The sequence below is a fragment of the Sinocyclocheilus rhinocerous genome, unplaced genomic scaffold (genome assembly GCF_001515625.1).
Source record: "Sinocyclocheilus rhinocerous isolate Xijiao unplaced genomic scaffold, SAMN03320098_v1.1 scaffold1149, whole genome shotgun sequence".
In the NCBI taxonomy this organism is placed as follows: Eukaryota; Metazoa; Chordata; class Actinopteri; order Cypriniformes; family Cyprinidae; genus Sinocyclocheilus; species Sinocyclocheilus rhinocerous.
The window spans coordinates 819989-832323 of NW_015664180.1; the positions used below are offsets into that span (position 1 = coordinate 819989).

General features: G+C 33.9%; 2 protein-coding genes across 2 annotated transcripts in view; both read right to left on the reverse strand.

The window, feature by feature from the left end:
* LOC107729685 (RNA polymerase II elongation factor ELL-like) overlaps nucleotides 1-958 on the reverse strand; it is a 56262-nt gene extending 55304 nt beyond the window's left edge. Inside the window, exon 1 of the mRNA XM_016540349.1 lies at nucleotides 764-958. Within this exon, the coding sequence (XP_016395835.1) occupies nucleotides 764-898 (135 nt within the window). The 5' untranslated portion in view covers nucleotides 899-958. The remainder of the gene's footprint in view (nucleotides 1-763) is intronic.
* A 2466-nt stretch (nucleotides 959-3424) lies between these two features.
* LOC107729668 (peptidyl-prolyl cis-trans isomerase FKBP8-like) overlaps nucleotides 3425-12335 on the reverse strand; it is a 15476-nt gene continuing 6565 nt past the window's right edge. Inside the window, exons 4-8 of the mRNA XM_016540317.1 lie at nucleotides 11268-11514; nucleotides 10578-10750; nucleotides 10325-10402; nucleotides 6457-6591; nucleotides 3425-4356 (exon numbers count right to left, since the gene is read on the reverse strand). Coding sequence (XP_016395803.1) covers nucleotides 4270-4356; nucleotides 6457-6591; nucleotides 10325-10402; nucleotides 10578-10750; nucleotides 11268-11514 — 720 coding nt within the window. The 3' untranslated portion in view covers nucleotides 3425-4269. The remainder of the gene's footprint in view (nucleotides 4357-6456; nucleotides 6592-10324; nucleotides 10403-10577; nucleotides 10751-11267; nucleotides 11515-12335) is intronic.

Sequence of the window (12335 nt, forward strand, 5' to 3'; positions counted from 1 at the left end):
ATATATATATTCTAAAATTTAACTCAATTTATAAAAAAATTCTATGAAATATTACTCAAATTTTAATCTAAATTCAAATATGTGGGTGCAATACACATATTCAAAAGGTTCAAACAAAGCGTTTGAATCAATAGTTCTCAACATTTTGGATTCATTTTTCATTAGCTTTAATTGAGCTATCAAGCCATCTTGTGGTCCCTTGGAAGTTGCTGAGGGCCCCGGGCCCCTGGCTGAGAGTCAAGCATAACTAGAAAAATGTCTACTCAGTGGAATTCCCATGACACTTTAAGACTTACTTAACTTCCATGACTTTCCCTGACCTGGAAAGTCTACTCAGTGGAATTTCCAATTCACTTTAAGATTTAAGACTTTTCCATGACTTTCCCTGACCTGGAAATCACAATCCTAAAATTCCCAGATATTTCCAGGTTTTTCCAGGAACCTGGGAACCCAGTTACTTTCAACCAAACTAGACTGCCTGTCAGCAGACCAACACACATATAACAAGTCATTTTGTTTTATTACCTGCGGAGGGTTTAATTAATGGCTTCATTAGTGTATGAAGTGCTTGATAAGGAAGGCAGCGACAGCAGAGGGCTGGGGCTGCTTCGCTACGCCGAAGTTCCTGCTCGCTTCGAGGGGAATTTCTTCAGCTGAGTGGGTGATTTGCTGTCAGGCAGGGAAATAACTGTCGCCTGCTGCTCACTGTTAGCCTGTTAGCACTGTTTCTCCAGCCTCGCGTTGCGGTCACCGCGCGTCTTACCTTGTTGCTCTGGTAGTCTTCAAACGCTCGCAGTGCGCTGTCAGTCAGCTTGACGTGATAGACGGAGATGTTGCTGCCATTGCTCACTCTTCCACAGGACAGTCCGTAGCACTGCTCCTCCTTCAACGCCGCCATCTTGCTCGCATTTCCCACCACGCTCACGCGCCTCTGCCGTGAACGCAACAAGCAGCTCGAGCGAGCGAGGGATAGGATTATTCATGAGGCGTGAATTACGTACAGGCGGGAAGGGGCGGGGCTTCGGGGTAATCATGAGATGACCAATGATGGGAAGTCCGAGTCTTTTCCGCGAATCGGTTCTTTTGAGCAGTTCGTTTCAAAGATCCGGTTCGGAAACGATTCAGCTGTTCTTTTACATCATCATCGCTCTAAAAAGGTATATTGCTGTTTATAACTAATAGAGATTTAGTGATAAGGGTGTTTATATTGTCTCGGTTCTGCAGTCCTGACAAAATATGTGACCCTGGACCACAAAACCAGTCATAAGGGTATGAAATTTATACATTAACACAATTAGCTGAATAAATAAGCTTTCCATTGATGTATGGTTTGTTAGGATAGGACAATATTTGGCAGAGATACAACTATTTATAAGCTGCATTTATTTCTGACTGGTATAATTATAATAATTTATTTTTAATATTTTAAATATTCCAATTCTAATATATTTCAATAAATATAAATATCTGAATTTTATATATTGTATACTATGTATAGAATTTCAGTAACCTATATATATATATAATTTCATAGGTGTGTTTCAATAACCTATAGTTTAAAAAAAAAAAGTTGTTTTTTTTTTACAAGGAAATCTGGCAAACCTTGTTTTTTGTTTAGATTTATTTATTTGATTACAATATGTGTAAAGAATGTAAATAAACAAAATTATAGCTATTTAAATCTAATAATAATAATAATATGAAAATAATAAGAAGAACAAGTTAAAAAATTATTTATAAATAATAAAAAAATAATTTATAAGGAGATTTATTTAAATATTTAATCTAGTACTTTGGTACTAGCTGCTTGATTTAGATCATATATGTGACCCTGGACCACAAAACCAGTCATAAGGGTATGAAATTTATACATTAACACAATGAGCTGAATAAATAAGCTTTCCATTGATGTATGGTTTGTTAGGATAGGACAATATTTGGCAGAGATACAACTATTTGAGGATCTGGAATCTGATAATAAATAAATAAATAAATAAAATAAAAACAATTAGAAAATCACCTTTAAAGTTGTCCAAATGAAGTTCTTAGCAATGCATATTACTAATCAAAAATTACGTTTTGATATATTTACAGTAGGAAATTTACAAAATATCTTAATGGAACATACTTAATAGCCTAATGATTTTTGGCATAAAAGAAAAATCGATAATTTTGACCCATACAACGAATTTTTGGCTATTGCTACAAATATACCACAGCGACTTAAGTATGACTGGTTTTGTGCTCCAGGGTCACATATTATTTATTTCCACCTTATTGAGATCCTAAATAAAATTTGCATAACTCTACACAAAACTTAAGTTAATTTACATCTCTTAGTTTAAAAGTGTACAGGTATGGACGTTTAGTAACAAATCGTTAACTTTTTTGGTAACATTTCAGCTAATTAGGCGATTAAAAAGTAACATAACTTCTGCTAATTTAGCTGTTATATATTATTGATCTGTTTTTGTTATTAGGGAAAGTTTATATTCATCAAACTAAATGGAGTAACTTAAATCCCAATTTTGCTCATTTTCAAACAGCCTTTAAAGCTTATTTAGAATCTATAAAGTCTTTAAAAAATCGTAAAGCCCAAAGAACTGTCTCTGCTAAATATATTTAACAAATGCTTGTAATGCCCTTTTATTTTGTTTATTTTTTAATTATAATTTTATTTTATTAAAATAGTTTAATTTGTATTTACAAAATGTGTAAATATGAGAAATATGTCAAACACTTGCTGTTGAATTTTGTAACTTTGAAAGTTCAATAATAATAATAAAAAAAGTTCTTTCAGTCAGAATTGTTGACTCGAGATCCGCTCAATTCAAAAGATGAACGAATCATCATGAACCGTTTCACTGAAAAGATCCGACTCGATTCTCTCGGATTGGACATCGCTGGAAATGACCGATGAATGGCGTCATCACAACGCGGTTTGATACGGTTATTTATTTTTTCGAATACATTTCAACAATAAGGAAAACGTATATGATTTGAAATTTGTGATTTGACCATGTTTGGTTGTGTTTTTGTACACTGGAAAACTCTTGGCTGGGGGTGGGGGAAGGTTTTGGATTGAACGCTTCTCACTCACAGAATTGCGTCAGAAAAACGTCAATGTCTGGAAAAAAACCCCCCATGAATAGGGAATGCCCCACCAGACTCCAACGAGAGGTACGATGTTTAGTCACGTTTATGCACTTAAAATACATTCTCTAGGCCTATTTCATTACAACGCACACTTTACATGGAATGTTCATTTAGAACGTTCACATCGAACCCGTACGTCATAAACGAGCTGGCAAGTGCAAGAAAGCATTGCTCTATTAACACTATTCACTTTTATTACCTTGCAACCCCATATAGTTCCTTCAGGAAATGCAAATCTAGAATTCATACAGTAGCTCTGACATCTAAACATTTTCAAGAAATCACTTTATTTTCAACCATATGAACAGAAAGTGCAAAAGTTTATTATAGGATATACAAAATAACTTTAAAGGGAATGTCGGATGTTGCCAATACAACAAAAAACCAACTTAAGGATTAAAAAAAACTCACATGTCTGTTCATCCTAAATAAATAATACTAAATAAATGAAAATAATTCTTGTAGGAGCTGAAAAATAAACTGAAAAGGTCTGTATGACCTTCCTTGCAGTGTTTGGCCATGAAAATGAGAAACTCTGGGAACAGCAGCTGATTCCAGTGATATTTTGGAGCCTATAAAAGGAGAAGAAAGCGCGAAAACCAGTAACGTACCACATCAGTGTAAGGACTTTTGAAATAGTGTTGTCTTTCTTTAGCATCAGATGCCTGTAGATACTGCAAAAGAAAAAGCATACAATCATATTCTTGAATGTTCAAGACTGTTCACAAGCAAGTTTCAGTTCACCAAAAGAAGATCATGGAACTTCACACACGTAATTGAAGAGTTCTGCAGCACGACTGTGTCCAGCAACCTGAAGAGCATCATTCTGTACATCGATACATTTCTTAATTATAACTAGGAACTTTTCTGTACATAAATAGGAATTATATAATATTTCTCACATCTATTTCTCCCCAGCTCATCTTTCATGCATTGAAAGTAAAAAGTGAACGCCATTTAAAACCTCTACTGTGCAATGGACGGCAACAGAACTACAACCATTCTACTTTCAATTACAATTTTTTTTTTATGAAGGTCAGTAAGGTGTTTGGGGGCCTGGTGTGCTCAAGGTCTTCAGCACCATGTCATCCATCCCGTCACAGTGAATTCTGGTTAATTTCTAGCTGCGATGACGACTGATAGAGCTACACCACCAATCGCAACGGCTGTAGCCCCAAAAAGCCACTTCCAGCTGAGACTCTGTAAAAAGAAAAATACTAGTTTAAAATAAATACTTCACCCATAAAGAAAATTATCATTATTTATTCACCCTCATGTTGTTTTAAACCCATATGTGGCTTTCTATGGTATTTTTCAGAAATCTATTTATAGTTTTGTGGAATGAACAAATCAAATTTACTTTAATTATTTTTTGGCATTTTTGTGTTTGATATGATTTATACAGATCACATCTGACAGGAAGTGGGGGGGTCCTAGAGTTAAGGCCCGTTCACACCAAGCACGATAACTGTAAAGATAACGATTAAGATATAGTTCTAAAAATCGTTCTCAATATTAAAGAATAGCAGAGTCCACACCACAACGCCGTTGTTTACACTACAACCGGAGCACATGCCGCTGAGGCGAGGGGCGGGACGTTTAGAGGTTTAGCCAATCACAACACACTGGGCTAGCTAACCAATCAGAGCCCATTGCCTATTTCTGAGGGAGGGGCTTCATAAAAGAAGGAAATGATCATCACGTTTCTCAGAGAAGAACGGTGTGGAATAAAGGTAAATTATGTGAAAAATAATGCGTTTTTTAAAAAACTAAGCATTAACACATGTTAGACTGCACCCCATAAACACAATCAAGCCTAGAAAAAAAACACTGAACCACTCCTTTAAAGAATAGCAGAGTCCACACTACAACTATAACGATAAAGGCACAGAGAAACGGTATCGTTGGAATCACCTTCCAGAACGATTTTTTCCAGATGATGAACGATACAAACATTGACAGCCAATCAGAATCTATCCTGCTATAACGAGCTCGAGAATTTAAAGCGGCAGACGAGTATGCACTTAGAATAAACAGATGATATCATCTGCTGGTGTGGACGCAAATATTGTTATCTTTATAGTTATCGTTCTTGGTGTGAACGGGGCTTTAGGATTCAAACTCGGGATGCCCGTAGCACAACAGCGCTGTATGTCAGCGGGCGCACTGCCCACAAGGCTATCTGCGCAGACAAAATTTAACTTATTATTGACTAATAATTTTCTGCGCCAGTGAGGTTTGAGTTGAACTTGAGAATTAGATAGTCCGAATCGTCAATTAATCATTCGGTCAGATTTGTGAACCAGATTAACCAGAAAAGAAATGGCTCAAAAAATGATTTGTATGAAGTCCCTTGGGGTACATAGTGATGAAAAATGAGATGAGAGGACAATTTACATTTCAATTCTTTCACGTTCTTTAAAAAAAAGCTGCTATTTAGCTCTTACAGTACTTTGAATCAGTGGATCCGAGTCAGAATTGTTCACTTTATTTCAATTAATGAACAATTCACTGTAGACTGTTTGAGTAGATCAGACTCAAAAGAACAATTCTTTCATGAATCGGACATTGCTAGAAATGATGGTGATGGGAAGAAATGAGATGGAAGGAAAATGTATTATTATATATATATATATATATATATAAATTTTTCATGCCTCATGAATAATTTCAAAGCTTTGTGTTTTCTTCCCTAGCTTAACTGCTGATTGAAATAATATTTGTGTGGTCTACGGAAAAACTGTATTTCAAAGCTTTTGTGAGCGAATGCAAGGTTTCTTCTGGCAAATGCAATATATTTGTGAAAAAATGTGAAGTTTCTCGGGGAATGCAATACTTTTTTAAGAGGACACCAAGTTTTTCAGGGAAACGCAATACTTTTACGAGAGAAAGTAAACGTTTCGCAAGAAAACGCGAAGTTTCTTGGTGCAATGTAAAAAATTTAGCAAAAGAATGCAGAAGTTTTGTGAGAAATGCAAGCTATTTTTTTGCAAGCTAATGCAAAAATCTGACTGATCCAGTTCTCAAGTTCAGTTCAAACTCAATGACTCATTCACACGTGAAGATTCAAAAAAATTGCCACATAGGAGTTTGGAACAATATGAAGGTGATTAAACATTTTTTTTATTCCTTAATCATTTTTATTTTTGAGTCAACTATCCCTTTAACAGGCTAAGGCATGAATGTGCACTTTGTCATCTGTAAAACCCACTTCCTGTTGAGAGTAAACAGACATGCAACCTCATAAATAAGCAGTGCATTGTGTTAAATAGTTGAAATAGGGCCGTTTTAAGCTCTCACCCAAGAGGACTTGGCACGGTGTTTCTGCACACTGGCATTCGTCGGGTTACCCAGCATCTTTTTATACATGGCCTGTTCGGCTCCTTTCTGCTCTGAGTGTTTCTTCACAAGCTTCGACAGCTCAGCATGGATGGTCTGTCCGAGGAAAGGGCAGAGAGAGTGAAAAGTGTGTGTGTGTGTCAGGCTGATGAAACTGTTGCTCACTGCAGCACACCAACACATTTGGGCGGCACGAAAATGATTAAACTTGACAGTGCTGACAGTGATTGAGTGAAAGCCTAACAAAAGTCAAGATGTAAACCAATTTAAGATTAAAAACGCATTCACTTGTTTTTCAATATCAGCTGCAATGCCACAGAACACAAAAGCAGAAGTGAAAGCATCTTGTACTAATGAAACGTGTCTTTATATGGATCACACACACACACACATGATCATTTTTCTCTTATATGACCTCAAAGTCAAGAACCTGGAGTTTTATTCTCTCTATACCTGAGTGAAGATAGACTAGATCTGCTCTAGTTTTAGCCTGTGAAGATGATATATAAGAACGCAAAAAGTTAGATTAGATTAGTTAGATTTAGTTCACACTTGTTTCTGCCAATGCCGAGGAGTTCGATTCATTTAGGGAATCAGTTTTCTCAGATGGTTTGTTTCCATCAGAATTAAATAAAAATAAGCAGTTTATCATTTAATTTTGAATCAACACTACACATTTCAAGTGATCTTCTTGCAGAATTATTCATGATTCAACAGCTGAGTGTTTATTTTTCAAACTAATCTAAATTGTTCAAATGGATTTCAACAAATCAAAAGATAGTTCATCTATTCATTTGGAGTCATCACACATATTTCAAGCAACCTTGTAGAAGGATTTGTTTCCAAACTGATCTGTTCAACAGTTGAGTGCGAATCGGAGTCATTCAAGTTTACTAGAGTGAATTGGTTCATTCATTCAGTTTGATCAGTTGGCTGGTTTAAAAAAGCAGTTTACTTATTCATTTTGTGTCATAACTACATATTTCATGAGATTTTACAAAATGACTCATTTATGAATTGATTTGTTCAAGAGTTCAATGTGAATTGTTCAAGTGAATCTGAACTGTTCATATTTTAACAAATCAGTTCACTCAAATTGTTTCAATGGACTGATTCAAGAATTAGTTCATTGATTAATGATTATTTTATGAACTGATCTGTTCAACAATTAGATTTGAATCATTCAAGTGAATCTGAATCATTCAGATTTACTTGAATGAATTGGTTCATTCATTCCGTATGCTTCAATAGGCTGGCCAACAAAATCAGTTCACTTATTAATTTGCGTCAGTACATAATTCATGTGATTGAAAAGGACTCATTTATGAATTGATTTGTTCAACAGTTGAGTGAATCATTTAAGTGAATCTGAATTGTTCATATTTTAGCAAATCAGTTTACTGAATTAGTTTCAATGGAGTGATTCAAGAAATGGTTCATTGATTAATGATTTTATGATTGAATTTATGAACTGATCTGTTCAACAGTTGAATGTGAATCATTCAAGTTAATCTAAACATTCAGGTTTACTTGAGCGAATTGGTTCATTCATTCAGTTTGCTTCAATAGGCTGGTTTAAAAAGTAGGTCACTTATTTATTTTGCGTCATAACTACATAATTCATGTGATTTCAAAGAATGACTCATTTCTAAATTGATTCGTTTAACAATTGAGTGTGAATAGTTCAAGTGAATCTGAATCATTCGGATTTATTTGAGCAAATTAGTTCACTCAGCATGCTTCAATGTACTGATTAAAAAACAGTTCATTGATTAATTTCAAGACATTGCTAAATATTTCAATTGATCTGGAAAATGTTTCAGTTACAAACTACTTTGTTCAACAGTCGAGTGTGAATTGTTCAAACGAATCTCAGCCCATCAGATTTGTTTGAGCAAATCAGTTCACTCAAGACAGTGTGTTTCAGTGAACTGGTCGATTTGTTTTACAGAAGATTCATTTGCAAACTGAATCATTTAAATACCTGATCCACACCTTATATGGTTACTTAAAACGAATCGTTACGATGAAGAAACACTGCTAAATCAAAGCGTAACCTACAAACATCAAAATTACAGTTCAAAACACGACGCTTAACAAATTAAGGCTAATTAGATTATATGAATAGAGTGTCATTATTAATAATAAGTAAGGATCGCGAGGGCCGTGAATGGCATTTTGAATGTAGACTTTCAGGAGCCGCCTGAGTCAAACTACACCATGACAACCTGCCATTTAGTTTAATTACCGCTAATGTTTAATTACTGGCTAATGGCTAAAACAAGTAGGGTAAAGGCAAAGTGGTGAGATGGAATGAGACTGGATGAAGGAATTCTGCACTGGAGCGTCTCTAAAGGCCAGACACATGAGAAGAGCGAGGTGTAAATGTGCAGACGTAGGTGGCTTGGCAGTGGCAGGCTGGTCATACAGCAGTCAGATGGAGGGACACGGGGAACCTCATCCGTTCCCTGTGTAAGCAGAGCAGCCCAATGCTCCTTTAGATATGGCAAGTGTGCGGAGGGACCCGGCTATTTATAGACACGGAAAGAAATGTGATCCTAAGAGTTTTTGAACACTCTGTTCTGTCTGCAGTCTGACTGAATTTGGGGGTCTGCAGCTCTATCTGCTGGTTATAATGGGGAATGCATATGATTATACAAGTAGTTCTTAATAGATACTTAGAAATTTCAATAAAACAATTTATCCTAATGCAATAAAAAAATAACACAAAAATAAAACAAACTAAAAATAAAATAAGACAAATGAAAATAAAATAATGGCTCTCAATAGATATCATTTTTCAATAAAAGATATACAAGAAAATAAATATAAGATAAAACATGTAAAATAAAATAAGATGTAAAAATAAAATAAAGATAAAATGAGATATAAAATAAAGATACCAATTTTCAAAAAAAGACAAGAAAATAAAGATAAAACAAGATACAATATGTAAAGTAAAAATAAAGATAAAATAAGATGTAAAATAAAGATAACAATTTTCAAAAAAAGACAAATATGAAAATAAAGATTAAAATAAGATGTAAAATAAAATAAAGATATAAGGTTGTAAAATAAAATAAAGATATAAAAATAAAATAAGATATAAAAAACATACCAACTTTTTAAAAAATATGAATAAAATAAATATTAAATAAGATATAAAACTTAAATTAGATAAAGTAATATATACAAATTAAATCAAGATAGAATAAAATAAGATGCAATAAGACATAAATTACAGTAAGATATAAAATAAAAATAAGACCTAAAGATAAAATAAGATAAAAATTAAATAAAGAAATAAAATAAAAAACAATATATAAAACAAATACAACAAAATAATTTGAAAATAAAAGATATAAAATACAATTGAGTTAAAATTAAAATAAGACAAAATGATAAAAAATAAATGAAAATCTAAAGATACCAATTTTCAATAAAAGATTAGTAAAATAAGATAAAATAAAATATAGATAAATTTATAAAATAAAATTGATATAGAATAAATAAAATACAATATAAAATAGAATAGTAGTTCTCAACAGATTCCAAATTGCAATAAAACAATACAAAAAAAAAAAAAAAACTGAAATAAAATTTAAATAAATAAAATAAGACAAAATAAAGTTATCAACAGATGCCATTTTTTAATAAAACACAATGCATTATAATATATTGAATTCAAAATAAAATAAAGAGATAAAACAAAGATCAAATTAAGAAGATATAACAAATATACATTTTTAAAATATAAAACAAAACAAAACATTGCTCATCAGTGATAGAGTTAATAAAATTTGTTCTGTTCAATTGTCACTTGTGTTACCTTATTACTTGGCTCCAACTTCAAGGCCCTTTTCAGTGATTTAATGGCTTCGGCATACTCGCCCTGCAGAGCCAGTACCTGTGGACACAAACACATGGCACAGCTCAGCACCTTTTCATCTCAACACACTTCTAGCTGTTCGGCGGAACCAAACGACCGAACAACCCGCTTTCGCTGTGTCCCAAACCAGGAGTGCATTACTATTTAATGAGAGCGAGTGAAAACGATACGCATCTGAACCCAGGAAACCAACCTTGCCTTTGCGGAACAGGGCTTTGACATTGTCCGGCTGGTGCGCCAGGACGGAGACGCAGGAGCGCAGCGCGGCTTCATAGTGGTCAAGCTTGAGTTGAGCAGCGGCCATGTTGTTGAGACATTTCACCTCCATGTCCAAAAGTTCTTCCTCTTCTTGTTGACTGATGTCCACTAAGATAAAAGAGTAATATGTGACCCTGGACCACAAAACCAGTCATAAGGGTCAATTTTTTTGAAATTGAGATTTATACATCATCTGAAAGCTGAATAAATAAGCTGATGGATGGTTGGTTAGGATAGGACAAAATTTGGCCGAGATACAACTATTTGAAAATCTGGAATCTGAGGGTGCAAAAAAATCTAAATATTGAGAAAATCGCCTTTAAAGTTGTCCAAATGAAGTTCTTAGCAATGCATATTACTAAATAAAAAAATTAAGTTTTGATATATTTACGGTAAGAAACTTACAAAATATCTTCATGGAACATGATCTTTACTTAATATCCTAATGATTTTTGGCATAAAAGAAAAATCGATAATTTTGACCCATACAATGTATTTTTGGCTATTGCTACCCCAGCGACTTAAGACTGGTTTTGTGCTCCAGGGTCACATATGATTGCAGACAAAACCATAAAATGATTTATTAGGAAATTAACTAAATGAATCATGAATGAAGCAGTATCACCTCTGGAAGTTGCTTCGGTTATCTGTAGCGCGATTCCGTACGAGTTGACGGCAAAGGCGTAGTCGGCGCGCTGGAAGTGGACGTTTCCTCGCTCTCGCTTTCTGTTGGCCAAACTGATTCGCTCAGAGGGCGGCATGAGCTCCAGGTCTGGGGCGTCATCTGCCGACAACAGCTGCACCTCCAGGATGAGATCAGAATCAGGAGGCGCAGCAGGAGTAGAGCTGACAGAGGAGATGAACGGGGTTAAGAGTCAAGCAGAGGATGTCTAACACGTCAAAGTATTTCTGCTGTGTCACACTGCTGTTCAAAAGTTAGGAGTCATACAATGTTTTTGAAAGACGTCTCTTATGCTCACCATGGCTGCATTTATTAGATCAAAAATACAGTAAAAACAGTAATGGTGTGAAACATTATTACTTTTCTATAAGAATATAATTTCAAATGTAATTTGTTCCTGTGATGCAAAGCTGGATTTTCAGTCTTCAGTGTCACATGATCCTTCAGAAATCATTCTAATATGCTGATTTGCTGCTCAAGAAACATTTCTTATTATTATCAATGTTGAACACAGCTGTGCTGCTTTATATTTTTGCGGAAACCGTATTTCAAATATTTTTTTCAGGATTCTTTGATGAATAGAAAGGGGGAAAAAAGGAAAAAATTACAGAATTATAATTTTTTTCTAACATTCTGAATGTTGTCTTTACTGTCAATTTTGATCAAATTAATCTGTCATTGCTGAATAGAAGTATTCATTTCTTTAAAAAAAAAAAAAGAATATTTTTTTTATCATATATGTAATGTAATTATATACAATTATGGTACTGAATATATAAACGGTATTTATTTTATTATATAAATATAAAGCATTAATTACAAACATATATTAATATGCATTATAAAAATTAATATGCAATAAAAAAATTATTTTCTAAAAACTATAAGTATTCAATATAAATATTAACAAACCACCCAACTTCATTTACTATACAATAAAAAAAAAAGAAAACAAATGTGTATATATATATATATATATATATACCACCAAATATGGTCTCTGGAGACACA